The sequence below is a fragment of the Bufo bufo genome, chromosome 8 (assembly GCF_905171765.1).
Source record: "Bufo bufo chromosome 8, aBufBuf1.1, whole genome shotgun sequence".
NCBI lineage: Eukaryota > Metazoa > Chordata > Amphibia > Anura > Bufonidae > Bufo > Bufo bufo.
In genome coordinates, this window is record NC_053396.1 from 189772324 (window position 1) to 189794623 (window position 22300).

Genomic DNA, 22300 nt, shown 5'->3' on the forward strand with positions numbered 1-22300 from the left:
CGGAGGGAACCTTTCAAAAGATCAGTGGCCGCAGTCCCTGCTTCCACAGCGCAGGGCACGCCGCAGTCCCTGCTTCCACAGCGCAGGGCACGCCGCAGTCCCTGCTTCCACAGCGCAGGGCACGCCGCAGTCCCTGCTTCCACAGCGCAGGGCACGCCGCAGTCCCTGCTTCCACAGCGCAGGGCACGCCGCAGTCCCTGCTTCCACAGCGCAGGGCACGCCGCAGTCCCTGCTTCCACAGCGCAGGGCACGCCGCAGTCCCTGGCCCTGCATCCATCTCACATAGTAAATTACAGTGACTGGCAGCATAGGATGACGAGCACAGAGTACACTGCACACATAGCACAGCCAGTAAAGAGTACATGACAGTACAGGAGATATAGCATTATCACAGAGTATGCTGTGGGTACTGGAGGCACAAGTATCCAACGCTATGAGACGAAAGCATCCGATGGGACTGCACTGCCCAGATTACACCCGACTGGATCTCAGACAGAATTGTGGGTTATTACAGAAAATGGAAGCGATACGGTAAAGGCCGCAGAGTGCGCCTGATACAATCACCAGACGCGTGGTCGGCCTTAACGAGATGTGTGCCAACAAGCTAGAAAGTAGCAGCCTCACCACACCCTGACAAACCGGCAACCTGGGACACGAGTGCCAATTACAGAGAAGTTAGAACTGATATACACTGGAGGCGGCCATTAACAACAAATAACTCACTGCTAAGTAGTAACCAAAGCAGGCACCAACTGCTGGGTGTACAACGTACCCATGATTAGTGTCAACCACCATGATTTACACTGCAGGTACTACTCCAATAATCCTACCCACGGGGGGAGGGGGTGGAATTCACATTGTTGGAAACCCATAATTTTTCAGAATTTTTCTATGCAAAAAATGGGCAAAAATGCAAAGAATGTCTTAAAACATTGCTACAAAAAACCCCCCAAAAAAACGCAGTGTTTGCAGGGTGTTTTACAATTTCCTATTTGCAAAAAAGGTTCAGTTCATGAGATTTTTCTGCAGGTTTTTTTTTGCCAAAACCAGAAGTGAATCCAGCAGAAAGGAGAAGTAAAAACCTGCAGGAAAATATCTCAAAACCTCCTCCAAAAAAAAACCTACCCTTATAGGATAACTGTGCACGATGCAGATTTATATGCAGAAAATCAGCACCAATGCCACATAAAAAAAATTAAAAAACGCACACAAATGCATACTTTTAATTGCAGTTTTGGTGTGTCGCGGATTTTCTGTAGTCTATGGGGAAAACCACTGTACAGAGGGTGCGGAATCACACAATTGACACGCTGCCGATTTTGAAAATCAGTACAGCAGGTCAATATCCGCACCCAAAAAAAAAGCAAAGCGTATATGAGATTTATTACATTTCTTCACTTTGCTGGCACTGGATTACGCTGCGGCTTTTCCTCATGGAAAAACTGGACCGCGGCTCAGGAGCTGCGCTCATATTGATCTGTGACCAACAGCCTGACTGTGGGTCTGCATGATGCTGCGAGTACGGGCCAGTAGACCTGCGGTTGGGCTGGAACTCACAGCACCATAAATATGATGCAGAGAGGCAGGCTCACATAAGCCGTGGTCGGTGCGGAAAATGTGGCAGTCACAAAAACCGCATATGGCCACGCGAATGCAGCTTTAAGCCTCATTCACACGTCAGTGTTCCACAGACAGCACACGTCCCTATTCATTTCAAATGTGTGTATTCAGACATCCGTGTTTTAGCATGGTCCGTGGGTCTGTTTTTGTTTTTTTAGCACAGAAGTTTGCTTTACTTTGTCCGTGTTCACGGATCCATCACCCCCATTATAGTCTATGGGTCCATGAAAACCACGGATGCCATCTGTTTCACGGATCATTAGGAAGAGATGCTTTGAAAATTATTTTTCAGCTGTGCAGTGTCAGTGAAACACGGATGACACACGGACAGCCAAAAACGGACACACGGACATCTTTATGAAGGCATCACTGACCACCTTTTCACGGATTTAAGCATGGACACGTGTATATGCAGCTCTACATGGGCTGATGATCCTGAAGTAACATTCAGTTGCCCCATCACTGCTATGCGTGAACATCCCCCGATCCCCTCGTTTGTCGGCCTATTGGATTTTTAATGTGGTCAAAAAATGCTCGCTTTTATAGGACATAAAACAAGAGGATGTGCTGCTGACAATAACGCAAACGGCTGCATGAACGATTTCAGCGGCGAACTTTCGCTCAGGCAATCATCAGCTTGCGTTAATGGTCCACAAACGAGCGGCGATCGCCTTGCTGTAACCTTTCCTAGGAACGCCCTTTGTCATTTAGTAAAGCGGTCAGCTGCGTCCAGAGCAGCTGTCATCCCTGCAGGACCGAAAATAGACACAATGGGAGGAGGTACGGACACCATCGAGGACAATGGACCACCGCGTAACGCTGCGGGGAAAACCTAAGCTGTGCACGCCGAGTGTCAAACCCACGGGGATCAGTTTTACGGGAGGGATCCCTACAGAAGCGATCGCACAACACCACAAGCCCCCAGACTGAATAGCAGCTTCTGAGGGATGAGGCACAAAAGCGCCTCCGATGTCATCGCCATTTCCTAGTGAATAAAATGACTATTCACATTACCAAAAAAAAAAATATAATAATAATAATAGGCGCCCTGGCATCTGGTAGTATACCCCTGCTTACACAGTGCTGCCGCCTTAGACTATTAAGAGTACAGGAAGCCGACCTTCATCAGGACGGCCCAAGAACGCGGCTTACTGACAGACGCTGCGGTCCACTTCCTGGTTATATTGTGGTGAGCTCAGCACATTACCCTCTCCTCCAGTGTACGCTGCACTGTACGCAGCCATACTGCTGCACTCTGACAACAGTACGGGGCCTAACGCCTCCACCTCCCATGTTCACCTTTGAACACCATTTTTATTCTACATACATATTACCTGCGTGAAATGTTGAGTACTGCGTAAATACATTTCTCATCACCTGTCACAGCCCAGAGCTGCAATCACAATTCTGCTGCTTGTCAAAGGAAACAACGAATAAGCATACACAAGTCTGTGATTGGGTGGTTTCACCTCTGGCAGCTCGGACAAACCCAAGAATAAAAGGGGCATAGCCACTCTTCAGTCACACTCTTCACCAGGCCTGGTGGTGTGAATGGTGACAAAGCCCTATTCAAGTGAATGGGGGGGGGAAAGCCACGGGGGAGCAGTTCCTACACAGTCCTAGTTGAGAGTAGCGCCGTTTCATCAAGCAGTTGAAGGGGCAGCTGCATTTTATTGTGCATGGAGGGCCTTTTCGTCTCAATCATATGATGCCCTGAACGATTTTTCGCCGTCCTCAATGACCGTATTCTAATTCAATCCGGCATTGAGGACAAATCTAAGCTGATTTTTATACAAAAAATATATAAATAAAAAATAAAAAAAGGTCTTTGATTTCTGCTGCGGATCAGTACACGGATTAGCCCCCTTTCACACAGATTTGGGCACGGAATACACACCAAACTCAGTGCTGAAAAATAAGTCCCCACGTGCCGAAAAAATGACCCCTTTCAGATAAACGGAACAGATTTGTCAGTTGCAGAAATTTTTGTAGCAAATCTGCCACATGTGTATAGCCAGGGTTGGCTGCAAACGGTGCAGATGTGTGCAAGAAATTTGCACAAAAAAAAATGAAAAAAAGCACATAAATCCAATAAATCTACACAATTTCTTGCATTTTTGGTGCACGTTTGATGCAGATCTCACCCTTTTTATTGAAAAGTGTGAAATCTGCACACAAAAGAAACCCCCCCCCCCCAAAGGGGCACATTTATTAAGTCCGGCGTTTTAGGCTACTTTCACACTTGAGCTAGCGGGGTCCGGCAGGGGAGCAGCCTGTCGTATCTGTACTAACGCTAGCCCATGTATGCCGCTGGGAGTCCGCTTCGGCCCCATTCACTATAATGGGGTCGGGCCGGTGGTCCGACCGCAGCACGGCAAACATGCCGAGAGGCAGCCGGACAAAAACTGCAGCATCAGAAGAGTCAATGTGAAAAGGGGCTGTCCACATCAGACAACCCCTTAATTACTCTGATAAATCTAGCATCTTTTCAATAGATCATTGCCTTTTTGTCCTACTCATTTCTCAGTTATTTTTCTCAGCGACGCTCAGAAAATATCCAGTAGGTCATTGGAAACAGTCAACAGGCTGCTATTGGCCGACCCTTTGGATCCGTTTCTATCCAATTAACGCTTTAGGTACTAATACTTTAATTGCTGTGTGTGTATTCACACTGGTCAGAGTTGAACCAAAGCCATAATAGGATCTGTCAGCAGCAGCTACCCTGCTTGTTGGTGGTTTCCTGGTAGCGTAGTGTATAATGACAATAAAATTAAAATAAAAAAAGTTTATAAAAAAATTGCACATATATTTGCTCCCGTTACAGGGTTTTCTATTCTGTAAAGACGGCCGTCTCAGCTCGGTCCTATTTTCCTGGCTGGGACGGACAACCATCAGACAGGAAATGCTTGTGCTGAACGTCCACAGTGTAATATTTCTAGGCAGGAAGGTAGTGCAGCAGGCGGTACAATCTACCCGCCACAACCAGAGGGCTGGGTAACCGGCATACAGGCTACCTTCTACAGTGCGCTACCCACAAGCCTCCTGACCAATCACCGGCAAGATGTCACCCAACGCCCAGCCATGACCAATCCTCCTCCGCTGTGGATGGATAGTTATGGATGGCAGTGACTGGACCGCATAGCCAAGAACACAGACGCCTACAATATAATATAATATAACAAGGAGATTTTCCGCCGCCGACACCAGCGCTGGGCAACGGGCTGACGATCCTAATGAGTTTCAGTCTCACATATGGCTCTTAGTCCCTTGAGAAACAGACTGATGGAAATATGCAGGAAGGGTAGGAATGAACTAGGCTGGCATTTTCCTGCAAGGAGAAAAAAAAAAAAAAAAAAAAAAGGCAGTTGCCTGCCACCCTGGCAAGCAGATACAACGCAGTAACTATGTAGCAGCCTACTACTATGAAACGCATGGGGTTGACAATTCTACCAAGCCATGGAGGATATATTGACAAACTTCAACCTTTGCCATCCAAAAACATTTACAGAACTAATTTCTAAAAAACAAAACAACTCATCAGGATCAAGTCTATTAAACCAGGAAGGATTGATCCTGCTGATAAAAATGATACCTGTCTTGTGAGTATCAGTAGTAGCGTTCCAGAAATAAACAGACTTTAATTCTTTATGCAAATAAGACATGTCTCTGAGGGGTGTGGCCAGCACTGGAGAGCTGAGAGTCTAGGCCCCACCCCTGGGTGAGCAGAAGGCCTCACTTGCATAAAGAATTAAAGGTAGTTTATTGACAGAACGCCCCAACTGATTTTCACAAGATAGGTATCCTTTTGATCAGCAGGATAAACCCGACCAGTCCGTATGCCTGGTTTAATAAGGTGGATCCTGTTGACAAATGCCCTTTAAAAAGGGGAATGCCTGATTATAGAAAAACTGGGTTAGAAAAGCTGGGAACAGGTGCTTGAAGCCACTAATGGGACTGTTTCAGTCTTAGGGCTGATGTCCACGAACGCAAGGGCTCCGTGCCCATGCAGCGGACCGTATACGGCGGTTCCGCAATACATGGGTCATAAGCCGTGTGCATTCCGCATCACAGATGTGGACCCATTCACTTGAATGGGTCCGCAAACCCGGAGATGCGGTGCGGAAGCACGGATTGGACCCCCACGGAAGCACTACAGAGTGCTTCCGTGGTGTTTCTGGTCGTGCCTCCGTACTGCAAAAAAAGTAGTGCATGCATTACTTTTTTGCGGTGCGGACCGTCGGATGCGGATCCCATTTAAGTGAATGGGTCCGCGATCCGCATGCGGGTGCCCGTGCATTGCAGACCACACTTTGCGGTCCGCAGCACAGGCACGGAGCCCTTACGTTCATGGGCATGAGCCCTTATGCGATTCTCAGTGATAATGGCCGCGTGCACGGTGCACCTATACAGAATGAATTCGTCCGTGCAGCTCTCTTCAGATAGACACAGGTTTGAGAACCTCCATTGAGGATCGGCTGTCTGCAATAGACAACCCCCTTTCATAAATCCTATTAGGGTCTACTCACTCGTGACAACCCTGGCCCGAAACGCACGAGAAGGCGCCCTCCAAACTGGACAATACAAGTCTATATGGCTGTATTGGAGCACCACGTACGCTTTATACAGCTCTATACTGTGGAGACCATGGGGGGCGTTCATTACTGGAAACAGTAACACTGGCAGCTTTGCCATGCGACGGACAAGTATGTAGACACTGACTGGCATGTTCAGAATGGCGAGGAGGGGGCAAGCCACGCAGATCAAAGGGGAAGGCAAGCACAATCACCAGAAACAAGACGCTGGTTGGTAGCTAAAGTCACCAAGTGGAAACCATAGGCATGCTGGTTCTACCATTACCCTTATATGTAGCCTAGGGGTGAGGAAACCGATTTCCAACCTTTTGCAGCTATTATTCATGGACAAACTGATTTCCCGCAGTCAGTGTGGCGGCTTCGTATCTGACAACCAGCAAATCGCTCTGCCCATCTCTAGTAATAGATCCATCCATGTGTAACAGCAGCGATAAAATTACAAGTGGATTTGATTATCTCTCGGTCGATCCTGAAGGTGCTACTCTCAGCGAGCGTTTCCTGGAGACGCACGTACTAAGAACATGCAGAAAACACACACAGCGACCACCGGCCTACATCGTCCGTCCCTATAATCCTGAAATATACCGACCTGCGCACCATTCTGAGCAGGAGTGCGTACCGCAATTCACGTTCCACTAGCGCAGACTTTGCCGGTGCAGACACTACATATAGATCGGGACTAAAACAAGTCAATACAGGTCACCTATGTCCTGGAATAACACAGAACCACAAGGAACAAATGTTATAGGTTCAAGAACTTTAAGGCTACATTCACACGGCCGGATCCGTTTTATATAGATGCAGTCTGTGCGCGCGCTCCATTGCAAAATTTCCTATTCTTGGAATTTAAACATCATAGACACCCCCTTTAAAGTTGAACCACAGGTTTCAATCACAACGCCAGAGCTGAAAAATACCATAGACCTAAGAAGCCAGTTACACCGATCCAGCAGCCACTTTGACTTTATTCAACAGAGTGAACTTTAGCAGAACACAAAAAAAAAAAAAAAAATATTGGCATGGTGGCAAACTCCTTGGCACATTCACCGACTAGTCCTTGGAAGCTGTGAAGCCCTCACTAGGAGGACCACGGTTCACCAAATGCTACACAGATGTTGCTTTCTTTGAGTATATCACATTGCAGTCCGAGAATAAGCTGATGACTCAACAAAAAAAAAATAAAGAAAAAAACAGTAACTGGTTATTTTTGCGAAAATTTTTATTCAGCCATTACTTAAGTTGGCCATACACACAAGATGCATGTTGTCCAACTCCGCTAATTTCGGTAAGATGTGTATTGGAGGGGTCTCGTTCGGCCGACAGCTATAGTAGGTGTATGGGCAGCTATAGAAAGCTGAGTGAAACCAACACAGCCACCATCGCAGAGCCGCCAGGAACCATTTCCTGACTGACTTTTACCTCAGAGGGGAAAATATGGTTCCACACAGTTTTAGCACAGGCTTGACTATATGCGTCCAGGTAATCGGCACTCGTCTCTGCAAGGACCTTTATGAACGTCCATGCAGAGTTAGCATGCAGCCGCTGGAGCCCGCCATCAGTGACAGCAAGGCTCTGCATACAGAGTATCTGCATGAGCTAATAAGTCTTAGCAGACCCAGACCAGCTCTCCAGTGAAGCTGTACAGTCCCAAAGGCTACAGCTGCATGTCGCAGAAAAGTCATGCAACCTTTTTCTTGTAATGAGCGTCAATGGTTTTGCAATGCGACGCTGCAAAAATAAAAATCCGACTTGGATAGCTTTTTTGCCGCAGTCGCAGCATTGTCTTATCATTACACAAAATTGCATGCAACATTTGGCAGTGTAGCCAGACCCTAAATTTAAAATTTATTTATTTTAGTTGCAAGTTATGCTTTTAGGAAGAAAAATGGAACCAAAATAAAATAAAAACATAAAAAATACTAAAATCACAAAAATTAAGCCCCAGGTGTCACCAGAAAAAAAAAAAAAAGGCACAATTCTTTACATAACAGGAGAAGGGAAAATACATTTTAAAAAATGCGGCTGCTCAGTAAAGGATTTAAATGGCCCGGTCTTGAAGTGGTTAAAAAACGGTGCTAGATAATGTTTGTATAGCTAAATTCTATGTATAAACCGAGATCTCATGATGCTACGCGCTGTTTTCTTACGCCACGGTTTTCTCTAATTAAAGTCATGGAGGAAAAAAAAAATATACCACAACAAAAGCAGAAAAATAAAAACCACAGGGATGGAGTTTGTTGTGGTTTATACAAAACAAAGGTCACGTAAACCTGCACGGAAATCACGCTCTCTGTGATGGGGTTATTAAGACCTACTAGCATCTGTGCGCCAACGTCCGCAACAAAAACGGTACATGTGATTGCGCTGTTATGTGGTGGTGTATCAGTAACCAGGGGAATATGCCATTTCTGAATCCATATGACATGGAACTAGTAAAGGCAGAAATCTGAGCGGTCGTTACGATTCACTCAGCGACGCTCTGGGCCTACAACACAGGACAGACACAAACAGAGGCAACCAATCAGAGAACTCCTTTCATCTTTAAATCTGCTCAGCAAAGATGAAAGCTGTCATCTGATTGGTTACCGCGGGCAACTGCTCTATTACCCAAAACTTTACAACACACATGAACACGATGATATGGAGTCTATAATTCCGACATATTACATATAAAGGAGGCACAGGCTCGGTGTTCACACAGTAAGGATCTGCCAATGGTGTGTAACATAGTATATGCTGGGACATATACATCAAACTGGTCTGGCTACTGTAACCCTATGGATACATTTACCATGTACATCAGCAGCTTTCTTTGTGTACACGCTTAAGGCTCCATTCACACGTCCGACAAATAGGTCTGCATCCGTTCCGCAATTTGGTGGAACGGGTGCGGACCCATTTTTTTTTTCTATGGGGAAGGAATGGATGCGGATAGCACACAGTGTGCTGTCAGCATCCGCATTTGCGGAGCGCGGACCCGATCTTCAGGTCCACAAAAGATAGAACATGTCCTATTCTTGTCCGCAGCTTGCGGACAAGAATAGGCATTTCTATAGGGGTGCCGGGCGGGTGTGTTGAGGATCCGCAACACACCACGGACGTGTGAATGGAGCCTAAGGGTATGTTCACATGGTGGATTCAGACGCAGTTTACTCTGAATGCCACGGATCCGCTCACAGCTTAGCTCAACCAAACGGAGCTAAACTCCAAGCGGACAGCCGCAGCGGCTTCAGGTGGTGTCCATCTGAGACACGTCCCCTCTTTGTACAGTAGCCGCTTAAACCGCAAACTGCAGCACTGCCTCCCAGTTGGGGACATGTCCCTGCACAGTGACGCTGGCAGCACTGATTGGATGGTGTCAATGTGCAGGACAAACCCCTATCGCCCCCCTTTTCCAGTGGCAGTACGTCTGGCTGATGCAAGAACACATGTTTTTGAGGGGGTCGGCGAGACCGCACATAGCCTGTATGACAAGCTTAAAGGAGTGGTCCACCTTGGGAGGCCTTTTGGCCAGACTCTCCTGGGGGGGGGGGGGGGAAGCATTTTTTACCTGCTCCCCATCACTGAGTTCTGGCTCCTTTACCCCGCCACCAGGCTCTGGTCCCCACTGATTAACTTCCTGTTTGACGGGCGTCACGTGGCCGCTGCAGCCAATGAGTGGCTGCATCGGTGACATGTGCCCCAAGCGGCATAGTCACTGGGTCACTCCAGAAATTGATAAGCGGGGACCAGAACCCTGAGACGGCAGCGGTGGAACACGTTGGCTAGGGGCAGGTAAGTATGCTTCCATCTGAATGACCGACAGGGGGTGGGGGTTGGATAACCAAAAGGCTGCCAGAGCTGAACAACCCCTTTAATTTTTCCCATAGATCTCATTGTAATATCTGGAGCTGGCGGGGTTTTAGTTTTTTTGCCTACAAAAATAAAAACAAAAAATACTGCAAAAATTGGAAGCCAAAAAATACACCAAAAAACATAAAAAAATAAAAATAACCCGCCTTAGGCTACATTCACAAGACCGTATCCTTGTCAGCAAAACATTTTTCTGCGGGGCACCAGAACGGACATACGGATGCAGACCCATTAAAATAAATGGGTCTGCATTCTACCCTAAAAACAAAACAAAAACTGAACGGACACGGAAACAAAATACGTTCGTGTGAATGTGGCCTTAACCTAAGACTTCAGTTTAAAATAAACAAGAGAGGGGAAATGGAATTTGACAACTGTGCAGGGTTTGCGTCAGGTACGTGTGACCGCAGCATCTACCGCACAATACACAATGTACACAACCACAAGGCGGTACGCCCATTTTGATGGCGACACCCATCGATCTCATGAAAAACCATAGATGCCTTGATAGGTACCAATCTGATGAAGAGGGGCTGGTATAGTCCTAATTTCATGGTATTACTATTCCGTGGCAGAGCAGTGATCGTGAACAGAAACGTTCGCCTTGATTTTAAGATTTTCCTGAGCGCCCGTACCAGCACAATACATTTTCTAAAAGCCAGAGAACCGAGAGAGCACAGCGACCCGCAAGCAACCCCTTTTCCTTTGCCGACTAAGCAGAGCTCAGCTGACTTCATAGAACGGGCACGCCATCCCTACATGTCACCCTTGTTCCTTCATTAGTTCATAGGTTAAAAAAAATTAAAAAAATCGGTGTGAATTTTCTAATATTTTGCTGCCATTAGGAGCATTTCCACCGCGACTTTCACCTGATACATTGAACAGGGAGAAACCCATGCCTGACATGCTGCCGATACGAAAATCCACCAAAATCCGCTATGTGTGAATGGTAGCAAATACCATGCTGAAGATATGCAAAGATTCGCCAATACAGTTGGAAACGTTGCGAGATATTTCTTTACTTTTTGCCTGCATTAAGCAATATGAATAATTCCATTTTACCGAAGATCACCGAGTACAGAAAGTCGCCATAACGACCGCCACAGGAAAGACATAGGATGGTTACTATGAAACGTATACCCGATGTAGGCTCTGTAGTGCCACCGCAAAGGTACTCAAGACTTGCTGGTTTTCTTTTGGTGGCTGTGGTTGCTCTTTTAATACTGCCGGGACTTTTTCATTACCTTAAAGGGGCTGTCGGGGGACCTGTGGAGAAATCCATACTTACACGATCCTCTCCGTTCAGGCTCCATGGGTCCCGGGCTGTCTTTTACGTGACCCCGTTTGTCACATGCGCCGCAGCCAACGTGCCAGTGATGTGCCACTTGGGGACATGTCGCCGCTGAGGTCAATCACTGGCTGCAGAGATGCACTTGTCCCCGTCCGAGCAGAAAGTCCAAAGATGAGGGCAGCGGATGTTCGGTGAACAGGAAGCCGGAGCACAACTGTGGGGAAGAGGTGAGTATGGATTACTCCAAAGGCCCCCCGATGTCTGGAATTAGATACAAAGTATTTTTTTTTTCTTTTTACAAAACTGGACAAACCCTTTCAATTGAAGTGCCCCCTAATAACAGATTTTTACTGAATCAACGCAGTAGTATCCACAATGCACTCAAAACTACATGCGGGGCGGCCACAGGCCACCTCTAGACCAAAATATGAAGAGCTCACGCGGAGTAAATTCACATGAAAATCTTCACCAAAATCCATAATGAAATTATTGCGGATTCTGGTACAGATTGAGCCTCTGGTTTCTCTCCTTGCACTGAATGAAAAATACGGTAAAACTGCGGCATTTTCGCAGCCCACACGGGGGATGCTGCCGATTCTTATGCTTCAAGTGAACGAACAATCTGCCCGTTTAAAGATGCCGCCGATTCGGTCGTTCCTGCAGGCATGTCAATTATCGCTTCTGGGCAGCAGATCGCCGTTAAGACAATGCAGCTGTATGAGGACGAGCTACCGAAATGGCCACTGCGAGTCCTCATACTGTGGAGGTGATCGCTGCAAGTAAATGCAGCGCTTCACCTCCACTGTTGGGAAGTAACGCTTCCTTCCTGACAATCTGCTGCTGCTCGGCACGTGTTTGATCAGTGATTTCCATCAGTGATTGTGAACCAAAACCAGGAGAAGAGCCTCCACAGAGATAGATATAAGGGAAAGTTCCGCACCTGCTCCGTCTTTCTGACCTGCACCTGGTTTTTGCTCACAATCACGGATGGAAATCACTGACTGCGTAAATAAGGTCATTTACTAAAGGTCCCTTTAGACGGGACAATTCAGCAGCAGGAGGCAAGCGTCTGCTCGTTAGCGGAGGAGACCGCTGCTATTACATGCAGCAATCTCCTCCACAGTATGGGGAGAAGTGATCACTAATGCCATTTGCTTGTCCCCATTTAGACTCTGTTTGCCGGCAGCAGATGCCGTTTAGACGCCATGATCTTCTGCCGGCAAACGACAACTTAAGTGCCGAGCATATTAACTGACGAATAAGCGTTTCGCTCGTTCATCGGGTAATTGGCGGCCCCTTTACACCGCCAGATCATCGCTAACGAGCATTCCTAAGAACACTTATCAGCGATTATCTGGCGGATTCGAGGCATGTGTAAAGGGCCCTGAACATTGTACTAAGGTGCCAGTGTGGATTGGTATCAGGGATGCCCAACCTGCGGCCCTCCAGCTGTTGCAAAACTACAACTCCCAGCATGACTGGACAGCCTACAGCAGGGCATGGTGGGAGTTGTAGTTTTACAACAGCTGGCCGTTGCAGGTGGAGCATTCTTGGCACAGAGTGTTGTACAGACACACAGGCATTTACTCACTGCACCAAGATTGCGTGTATAGCAGCCCAGACACTAAAGGCGGGTTTAGACAGGCTGATGGAGTGACCGACTGTTGGGAAGGAAGCGTTCCTTCCCGACAGTCGGCTGCTCGTTCAGTGGAGGAGATTGTTGCATTTACGTGCAGCAATCTCCTCCACAGTATGAGGACGAAGGATCGCTATTGTGATCCCTTGTCCTCATACAGAATCATTGTTTCTGGGCAGCAGATCGCTGTTTAGACCGCACGATCTGCTGCCCAGAAACAATGATTGGTGGTGCCTGAACCAACGACAGGATCACCTGATAAACGAGCGTTTTGCTCGTTCATCAGGTAATGGGCGGCACATTTAGATGGCCAGATTATTGGGAACGAGCGTCCACAGTTTTTAAAGTTTTTGGCTGGAAACTATCCCATCAGAGGATGGACAACGCAACCCCAATGCTAACCAATCCAGGAGCCTAACAAACTATTTTCACGTTTGGCCAAGTCTAAGTTATAAAGAAAACAATGCAAAACAGCCCAAAAAGTTACGTGCCAGGGCCATGTTTGACTCCTTACCTACTAGCTTGGCCTGTGGTACATGGCATTTTCAGCATGGCATTTCGGGTTGTCTGATTACTTACCCGGCAAACAACACGCTGCTGCTCAGATTCTCCAAGCTGACTGCAGCAGTGATGTCAGGTTGACAACACATGTCTGCTGCAGGCAATCACTGGCCTCTGATGTACTGCTGAGGCCAGTAATCATGTGTTGTCAATGTGACGTCACCACTCACTGCTGCAGCCAAGTAAATAGAACCCTGCCATGAGAACTGAAGCGGCAGCATAGGATCTGCTTATCCCGATGTCCGGTTTTCTCGAAAAATGTGTCCAATATCTTAAAGGGGCCACACTTTCTCTCTCCTGGATCCTATTCTGCTTATACGCCCTCTGCTTGGCTGAGCATGCATATGTTCACAAGATGGAGACTAGGCAACTCAGGCATCGGCTTATCTCCCTAAGAATTAAAGGAGAGGACATCTTGAAATCCAACTGCCCGATTCTTCTCTGCCTTGAAATCTGCCATTGGGGGAAGAGTCTCGTCCGGGTTCAGGAGGAAACCTGACAACGCGCGATTCACCCGACAGCTCCCGGCAGGGCTCTGTTTACCCGACAGCAGGAATGACATCATGGCGACAACATGGGACCGCTGCAGCCAATTACTGGCCTCAGTAGTGCACTGAAGAGGAAAGTGAATGGCTGCAGTGGTCACATATAGTCATAAACAGAGCCCTGCCGGGAGAACAGAAGTAACTGCGAGGGATCTGTAACGATCCATTCTTTACTGCAGGAGGATCACATGTGCTGCCTGACACAGGACAACCCCTTTAAATGGTCAGCTGGTCCCGGTCCCAATGAAGTCAGTGGATTCTGCAAATAGTGATCTAATGTGTACGTCCAAAGGTGTTCATAATACAATCTTACAAGTGGGGCGGACAAATTCCGGGGCCGGGAAGCGAACGGGCTTAGAGAGACCTGCTATGGGCACCTGACTTTTTTGAGCATGTCTACTCCTGGCCAGTAAAAATAAAAGATTATGATAAAGGCTTATAATCTTTGGATGGGTTCCCCTGGGGATTTCAGATGCCACTCATGGGTAGAATGTGAGCTCTTGATGGGGACGGGGTCTCATGTGAACGGTGACAATCTCTGTAGAATATGGGGGCACTATATAAAATATATTGAAAATCACTATACACAACCGCATCCTGATATTCACCATACCGAATATAAAAATAAAATCCTTGAAGCGTGTGCAATAAATTCTCCTGCATCTGTGTGAAAGGCAAAAGGACAACTGGCAGAATGCAGCCTCAGTATAACACATTAAAGGGAACCCCCCCCCTCCCCAAATCACTGCACATGTTATTCAATGCAACCCTTCCACCCCGACATTCTCTTCTCAGGTGCCGGGAGGAACCCTAATAAATCACACAACTGGTTGACGTCATCCCCGCGACCGGTACAGGTTATAGCGGTAGACCTTTGTACAACACGACGACAAGCTAAAGAGGAACCCCAAACCTAGGAGACATCAGATGCTGTACTATGCGACTCCGCCATACACTGACCCACACAAAGTCATTGGCATGTGAGGGTGTTTCAAAGGGACGCTCCAAACCTTTAATATCACATACATGTCATAGGCAGGCAGTGACCCTTTTTATGACAAAGCTCATGGGTGCTGGTATTCTAATAACAGTTTAAAGGGAAACCCTTCAGCTACAACTATATATCAAGGCATAGCTGTATTCTGCTTTTATTTTGGTTTCGGATGCACCTACATGTGGGTACACCAGAGGAATTTACATAGGCGGCGCCTCATGGATAAGGGAGCAGAGAGCATCCATCATATACACAATTCGCTCTCTATATCCATCTATACACACACATTCTCCTTTTCTGTTGGAAGGGCCCCGACTTTAATACAAAAAGCACTGACAACGCGTAGAGCACTTCTACAAACTCCGGTACATGGGATTCCTGTATGGACTGGAGAACTGCACATACCAGAAGGGCCTCTAAAGTCGCTACTGTAGGAGATCTGAATTTAAGGGGGACTCCCAACCCCCAATGCAAAACATTAAATGCAACCGGCATCTCCATTATAAAATGGCCTGCTGCAATTGACTGCGACGCTGTGAAAATTAAAGGGGCTCCCCTCTTCCAATCTAACAAATGAATTCCTAAGCTTAGCGCCAGCTCTCAGTAGGCCAAGCCTTGCCCATAAATACGGGGGGTTCCCCAATTCCCTCCAAAATCTATACGCACTGCAGACTGGTATATTCTAGGAGATTGGAGTTTTAGGGAGACTCCCAACCGCCGCATCTTCTTATAGACACAATGCAAAAACATTACATGCAACCATCTCCATGATAATGGCATTTTGCGACATTGTGCAAATTAAAGGGGGCTCCTCTCTTCCAACCTTGAGAAATGAGTTCCTACTTAGCGGCACCTGGCTCATGTATATGGGGGGGTCCCCAATTCCCTCTATATGAATGCAGTCGGTATGGGAGGCCTTGCATGTATATATGGAGGGGTGTCCCTTCCCAATACCCTCTATCTAGGGGTGCAGTGCCACAGACCAGCACTGACAGTGCAGACCCCCCTCCTCCTCCTCCTATAGTCGGGGCTGATGTGGGTGCCCTGCCTTCACCCCCCGGCTCCCAGATCACCAGGCCACAGCCAAGGGTGCAGGAGATCAGCAGGGCGGGTGAGCCATCCCCGCCACCCTCCCGGCAGCACCCACTGGGTTGCATGAGAAGCCCCCTATTCCATCCTGCAGACGTGACAGGGAGAAGAGGAGAGAGGGAGAGCGAGAGAGGGGGGTGAGATGCAGGGAGGGGGTGGTGGTGGTGCTGGGTGTTGAGGGGGGCTGGGTGCTCCCCCTCTTTCCCCATCCCCGGCTGCTCCCGCTCAGGGTGCAGGTGAGGGCAGAGTTATAGAGATTTAAAGAGAAATTGCTACAATTGTAACAAACTCACCGCGGTGTTTGAGCAGCAGTCGGCCCGGGGTCTCCAAGTCATCCCAGCACGGGCTCTCAATGCAGGACCCAAGTGGCCTAGACACATAGAGGGCTAGAGAGAAGCCTGACTGGAAGGCGCAGCGGCGGCGGCCACAACTCGGTCCCCCGGGCCGCCACGGCCCTCGCGCCACAGGCCACAGTGGGGCCAAAAAAAAGGGGGGCCAAAATTAACTGCTCGCCATTTTTTCAAGGGAATAAAAAAAATTTTTTTTTTGGTCGTAGAGGGTTATTTTTTATTTTTTTCCCTCCCTCCACTTCCCACTTAGGAGTCTCCTCCCTCCTCTCCCCTCCTCCAAAACAATGGAACCCACCCAAATAGGAGGGTCTGGGAGGAACTCAGCCCTCACACTGGGCACTGGCTGCTTACATCTGCATGCAAATCAGGCCGGCAGCAAATAGCTTACATATGGGTTTCTTCCCTCCATAGAGAGGTGGAGAGTCTGGCCTCCTACAGTAAAGTCTGCTCCACCCTGCACTCTCTGCTAAGTTTTTGGAGCACTGATGGGTATCCTCAGCAGGCCAACTGAACGTCCCCATGTTTCAGGGTCAGTGACCTCTGGCGCTCCAGCCATTGTGAAAACTACAACTCCTAGCATGCTCCGTTCACTTCCTAGACGAGTTGTAGTTTCACAACAGCTGAAGTGGCTGATCCCTGACAGTTCTCCAAGATTCTGACGTTGATGATGTATCCTCAGGAGAGGTCATCAATATCTGATCGGCGGAGGGGGTCGCTGTTTGAGGAGACCACGGAACTCCACTGAGCGCTGCGTCCAGTGACGTCACAGGGGTGGGCCTGAGCTGCGATACCAAACACGGCCATTATCCAAAGGATGGCGCTGTGCTTTGTAAGGAGGCTGTGGCCCTCACCGGAGCGCTGCCTTGTCCTCAAACAGCTGATCGTCCGGGGAGGGGGGGGGGGGGGTCCTGGGTTGTTGATCTGATACCGAGGACTTATCCCGAGGATAGGTCATCAGTACAAAAAAGTTGAAAGACCCCCTTTAAAGTAGTCCTCTGGTATTTTGATATGGCTTAGGCCTCAAGCACGCGGTATGTCCGATCCAGGACCCTGCATAGAAGATAGAACATGTCCTATTCCCATCCACGTTCTAGACAAGGATAGGCAATTTTAAGAAACGTTAAAAAAAAAAATGGCGGCATGCACTCAGCCCGGATCAGCGATTTGCATACCGCAAAACACCTACGGACGTGTGCATGAGCCCTTATCCTCAGGATAGGCCGTCAAATATCATATCGGTGGGGCTCCGACACTCGCAGCCTCTGCTGAATCCCGTTCCTATCTCCAGAAAGGGAACCCCCCCCCCCCCCAAAATGAGCGATCGCGCATGCGTGGACGCCTTCCATTCATTTCTATGGGTGTTCTGAAAATAGCCGAGCGCTGGGTTCGGCTTTCTCCGGCAGTCCCACAGAATTGAATGAAGCGGAGGCGGTGCTTGCGCAGTGTGCTCTCCATTAATTTCTATGGGACATCTGAAAATATAAACCCCCTCTTCCCCCCTCCCCTTGAGTGACACGACCAGGCATCCTCACTGATTTCCAGCCTGGCCCTGTAATCCCACACATGACCAGGTAAGGCTGCGTTCACACGGGCGAGATTTCCGCGCGGGTGCAATGCGGTAGGTGAACGTATTGCACCCGCACTGAATACCGACCCATTCATTTCTATGGGGCTGTTCACATGAGCGGTGATTTTCACGCATCACTTGTGCGTTGCGTGAAAATCGCAGCATGCTCTATATTCTGCGTTTTTCACGCAACGCAGGCCCCATAGAAGTGAATGGGGTTGCGTGAAAATCGCAAGCAAGTGCGGATGCGGTGCGATTTTCACGCACGGTTGCTAGGAGACGATCGGGATGGAGACCCGATCATTATTATTTACCCCTATAACATGGTTATAAAGGAAAATAATAGCATTCTGAATACAGAATGCATAGTAAACTAGCGCTGGAGGGGTTAAAAAAATAATAATAATTTAACTCACCTTAGTCCACTTGATCGCGGCCCGGCATCTCCTTCTGTCTCCTTTGCTGAACAGGACCTGTGGTGAGCATTCATTACAGGTAAAGGACCTTTGGTGACGTCACTCCGGTCATCACAGGATCCATCACATGATCCATGGTGATGGATCATGTGATGACCGGAGTGACGTCACCAAAGGTCCTTTACCTGTAATTAATGCTCACCACAGGTCCTGTTCAGCAAAGGAGACAGAAGGAGATGCCGGGCCGCGATCAAGTGGACTAAGGTGAGTTAAATTTTTGTATTTTTTTTTTAACCCCTCCAGCGCTAGTTTACTATGCATTCTGTAATCAGAATGCTATTATTTTCCCTTATAACCATGTTATAAGGGGAAATAATACAATCTACAGAACACCGATCCCAAGTTCGGGTTTGGGTACCAAACATGCGCGATTTTTCTCACGCGAGTGCAAAACGCATTACAATGTTTTGCACTCGCGCGGAAAAATCCCGGGTGTTCCCGCAACGCACCCGCACATTTTCCCGCAACGCCCGTGTGAACCCAGCCTAAGACTTCAAGCAAAGTACATACCGCCCTGCTTTCCCTGATGCTGGAATCCTAACTGCGCATGCGCCGACTTAAGATTTGCCAGCGCATAAGCAGGATTGGAGGGACAGGCAGGCAGTGAGTGAGGATGCTTGGCCCTGTCACGCAAGGGGAGGGGGAGGAGCAGCGGTGCTCCGAGGGGCTAGGCCCGCCCCTGGGTCCACTGAATACCACATTAGCATTCAGTTTCAACATGCCCGATCTTTTGTTCTCAAAGCCTCCAGTGGTGTCTGGTAACAACTGATTTCTTCTCCCCATCGAAAACACATGCATGCTCGGCTGAGCCAGGATGCATGTGGACAGCACGGTGTCAGCTGAATGAGTACAGCTTTCCTAACATGTATCGTCTATCTGATGGACAGGTGGCCTTTTTGGCTGAAATACCCTTCACACGGCTAAATTTTGTCCGCCTCCCGCTGTTTTCAACGGAAGGCCACGCTGTAGTTCGCGGGTAGGCAGTGTAAAGCCGCGACCACGTGGCGCGGTATGCAGACTTGTTTGGAGTCGCAAGTGTCTGATTGCAGTTTGGCTCTTTTCAGTGGCGCTAAGACGCAAGCAGATCCGCGGAGTCCAAAGTGAACAACCACAGCAGAAACTGTGGCGATTTCTACCGCGGCAGACGAGACAACGCCAAAATCCGCTGTGAACAGGCCCTTATAGAGTCCAGGAGCACGGCGACGTGTACGTGGCGAGATTTTCTAGGCATATATGACGTGCACCCTAGATTCGCCACAAACACGAAGATGGCTATAGGATTAGTGACTATTTGGGAAGCACGTTATTCATCCACACTGGTACAGGACAGCGGGGGTTAATGGCATGGATAGGGAAGGGGGTGTCCCAAAAACCAGGCCCAGGTGCCCCTTCTATCAATGCCCCTGTCCCTTTTTGTGGTGTTGCTTATTGCGGTACAAACTACAACTCCCAGCAAGCACAGTGGCTCGGCTGTTCTTGGAACTCCCACAGAAATGAATTGAGCACGCTGGGAGTTGTAGTTTCACAATGGCTGGAGGTTGCTGACCCCTGAACTTTGGAATATAGCTTTATCCGCAACGCCAGCCATAATGTTACAGTTAGGGAATTGCTATTCAAGCAGTCATTGTAATGAGAAAAAACAAAACTTTATTTGCAATTTTTTTTTAAGGCACATAACCTCACTACTACTACTACTACTACTCTGTGTGTCGCCATACACTAGACACAGCGTGCATACACAAGACACCCCGCCAGCCTCCAGTGCCTCGGCTTCCTCGTAGTACACCACACCGCGGTCTTCAGCCTCCCAGCTTTCTGCGCAGGCAGTGACCGAGCCACCTACAGCCGGGGTCCTAGCTGAAGCCATTATAAACTGGTTCTGCCAGAGAGTCAACAACCTTCTGTGATTGGCTGAGGCGCTGGAGAAATGGGCGGGCTTTAGCGGGCCGTCCCGCTGACCGATTGGGCGTGTTGAAAGTGATTGACCGCCGTGCGTAATAATTAATCAAGGGGGAGGGGCGGAGGGTTTGTTTGTAAGCGGCCATTGGTCAGATTTGAACGGCACGGCGTCCTCTCGGTGACAGAGAGGGGACGGGCGCAGCTCTATAAAAGTCGCTCTGTGCGGCTGTGGGTGCGAGCTCTCAGCTGACGGGGCCACTGTGAGGGTCATTTTAGGATAAGCCTGCATCATGTGCAGGTCTTCACATAGTCTGCCCTCATATTATAGGGGGTCATCTGCTGAGGAGCCCAAATACTCAGTCTATGCCATCACTTCTGGGGGTCCCTGCGTTCAGACCCCCAACGAAGAAAGTGACGGCAGATCCCAGAGAGACGGCATTGCTTTAGGTGTCAAACGTAGTCCCCAAAGGTGTCTGCCGCCCTTTTCCAAGACTTTCTAACTGATGATCTGTCCTCGGTACCTGAACTGTGGGGGTCGGACACCCAAGACCCCCGCCGATCAGCTGTTTGAGAAGGCATTGTCTCTTCTGTGGGCGCCACAGCCTTCTCCGTGCTCGCCAAGCGCAGCGCCATCCATCGTACAGTGGCCGTGCTTGGTATCGCGCTTCGCCTTATTCGCTTCTGTGCGGCTGAGCCGATCCAAGGTCATGTGACCGATGAACGTGACGCCACTGGCCTAGGAAAAGCTGTGAGAGGTGCCGACCCAGTGTTGGACCCCCACCGATCAGACCAGAGGTTAGGTCATCAGTTATAATGTCCTATTGATGACCTATCAGGGCAAGTGACTGATCGGTGGGGGTCTCTGACACCCGGGGCCCCCGCCGATCAGCTGTTTGAAGAGACCACAGTCGCTTCCGGTACAGGAACAGAAAAACGGAAGCGCCAGTCCCATTGACTATAACGAGGTCCACAAGGATACTGTAGGGGCCCATTCACACAATGTTTTTTGGTGCTGTCTTTCACGTGTTATCTGTGCGGAATCCGCGCCAAAAATGCCTCAAAAAGACTGAAAAAATAGCGTGAAAAAAAGAAGCAGCATTGTCCACCCTGGAGCGGAATCTGCGCCGATCCTACCATTGAAATGATTGGGAAGCTGAAAAAAAATAAAACGTGCCAAAACCGTGTAGAAAATCCGTCGTGTGATTTACGGCTTCAGTGATTCCGGGGAAACTTGTTATTTGATTGAGAGTGGAGACCCCGACCAGAACAAATCTCATCCAGACAGGAAATCAGAAGCGAGAATCGACCCACGCTGCGGATTTCGCCTCGGAAATTCCGCTGTGGAATTGTGGCACAATCCACGTGGCGTCTGTCACAGGAACGATACGGATTGTGTCAGGATCCGATGTCTTCCCGCGCACGTTCAATCCATTTTTCTGTAATTGTGTTCAGTGTTTCCGTTTTTTTTCTGTCCGGATTGCATTTTTCACGTGCGTGAAGAAGAACTGAAGAATAACAATCCACATCTCCCAGCAGCCGTCAGTAAAAAATGCATCGCATCCGGACATCTTCCGTTTTTCACGCAAGCCCCATTCACTTCTATGGAGCCAGAGCTGCGGGAAAAACGCACAATATAGAAGACGCTGCGATTTTTCCTGAAAGCAAAGATGATATGTGAAGATCATGTGCACAGACCCAATGTAGTGACGGGTCGGGATTCAGTCCGGAGGCTGTGTGTTCACAACACTCATCGCATCCGGAGGGAAAACTCGCCCATGTGAGTTCTTCTGTTTTTCTTCAGACGCATGAAAAAAACACCTGCAATCCG

At 48.6% G+C, this 22300-nt stretch overlaps 1 protein-coding gene across 5 annotated transcripts in view; it reads right to left on the reverse strand.

Moving 5' to 3' along the window:
- BICRA (BRD4 interacting chromatin remodeling complex associated protein) overlaps window positions 1-16650 on the reverse strand; it is a 64193-nt gene extending 47543 nt beyond the window's left edge. For 3 of the 5 annotated variants that reach the window (XM_040405008.1, XM_040405007.1, XM_040405006.1), the window contains exons 1-2: window positions 16474-16608; window positions 11353-11569 (exon numbers count right to left, since the gene is read on the reverse strand). In XM_040405008.1, coding sequence (XP_040260942.1) covers window positions 11353-11377 — 25 coding nt within the window. In that variant the 5' untranslated portion in view covers window positions 11378-11569; window positions 16474-16608. Of the gene's footprint in view, window positions 1-11352; window positions 11570-16473 lie in introns of all 5 variants that reach the window. The other 2 variants (XM_040405010.1, XM_040405009.1) reach the window with 1 other exon arrangement.
- Between the last annotated feature and the right edge of the window lie 5650 nt (window positions 16651-22300).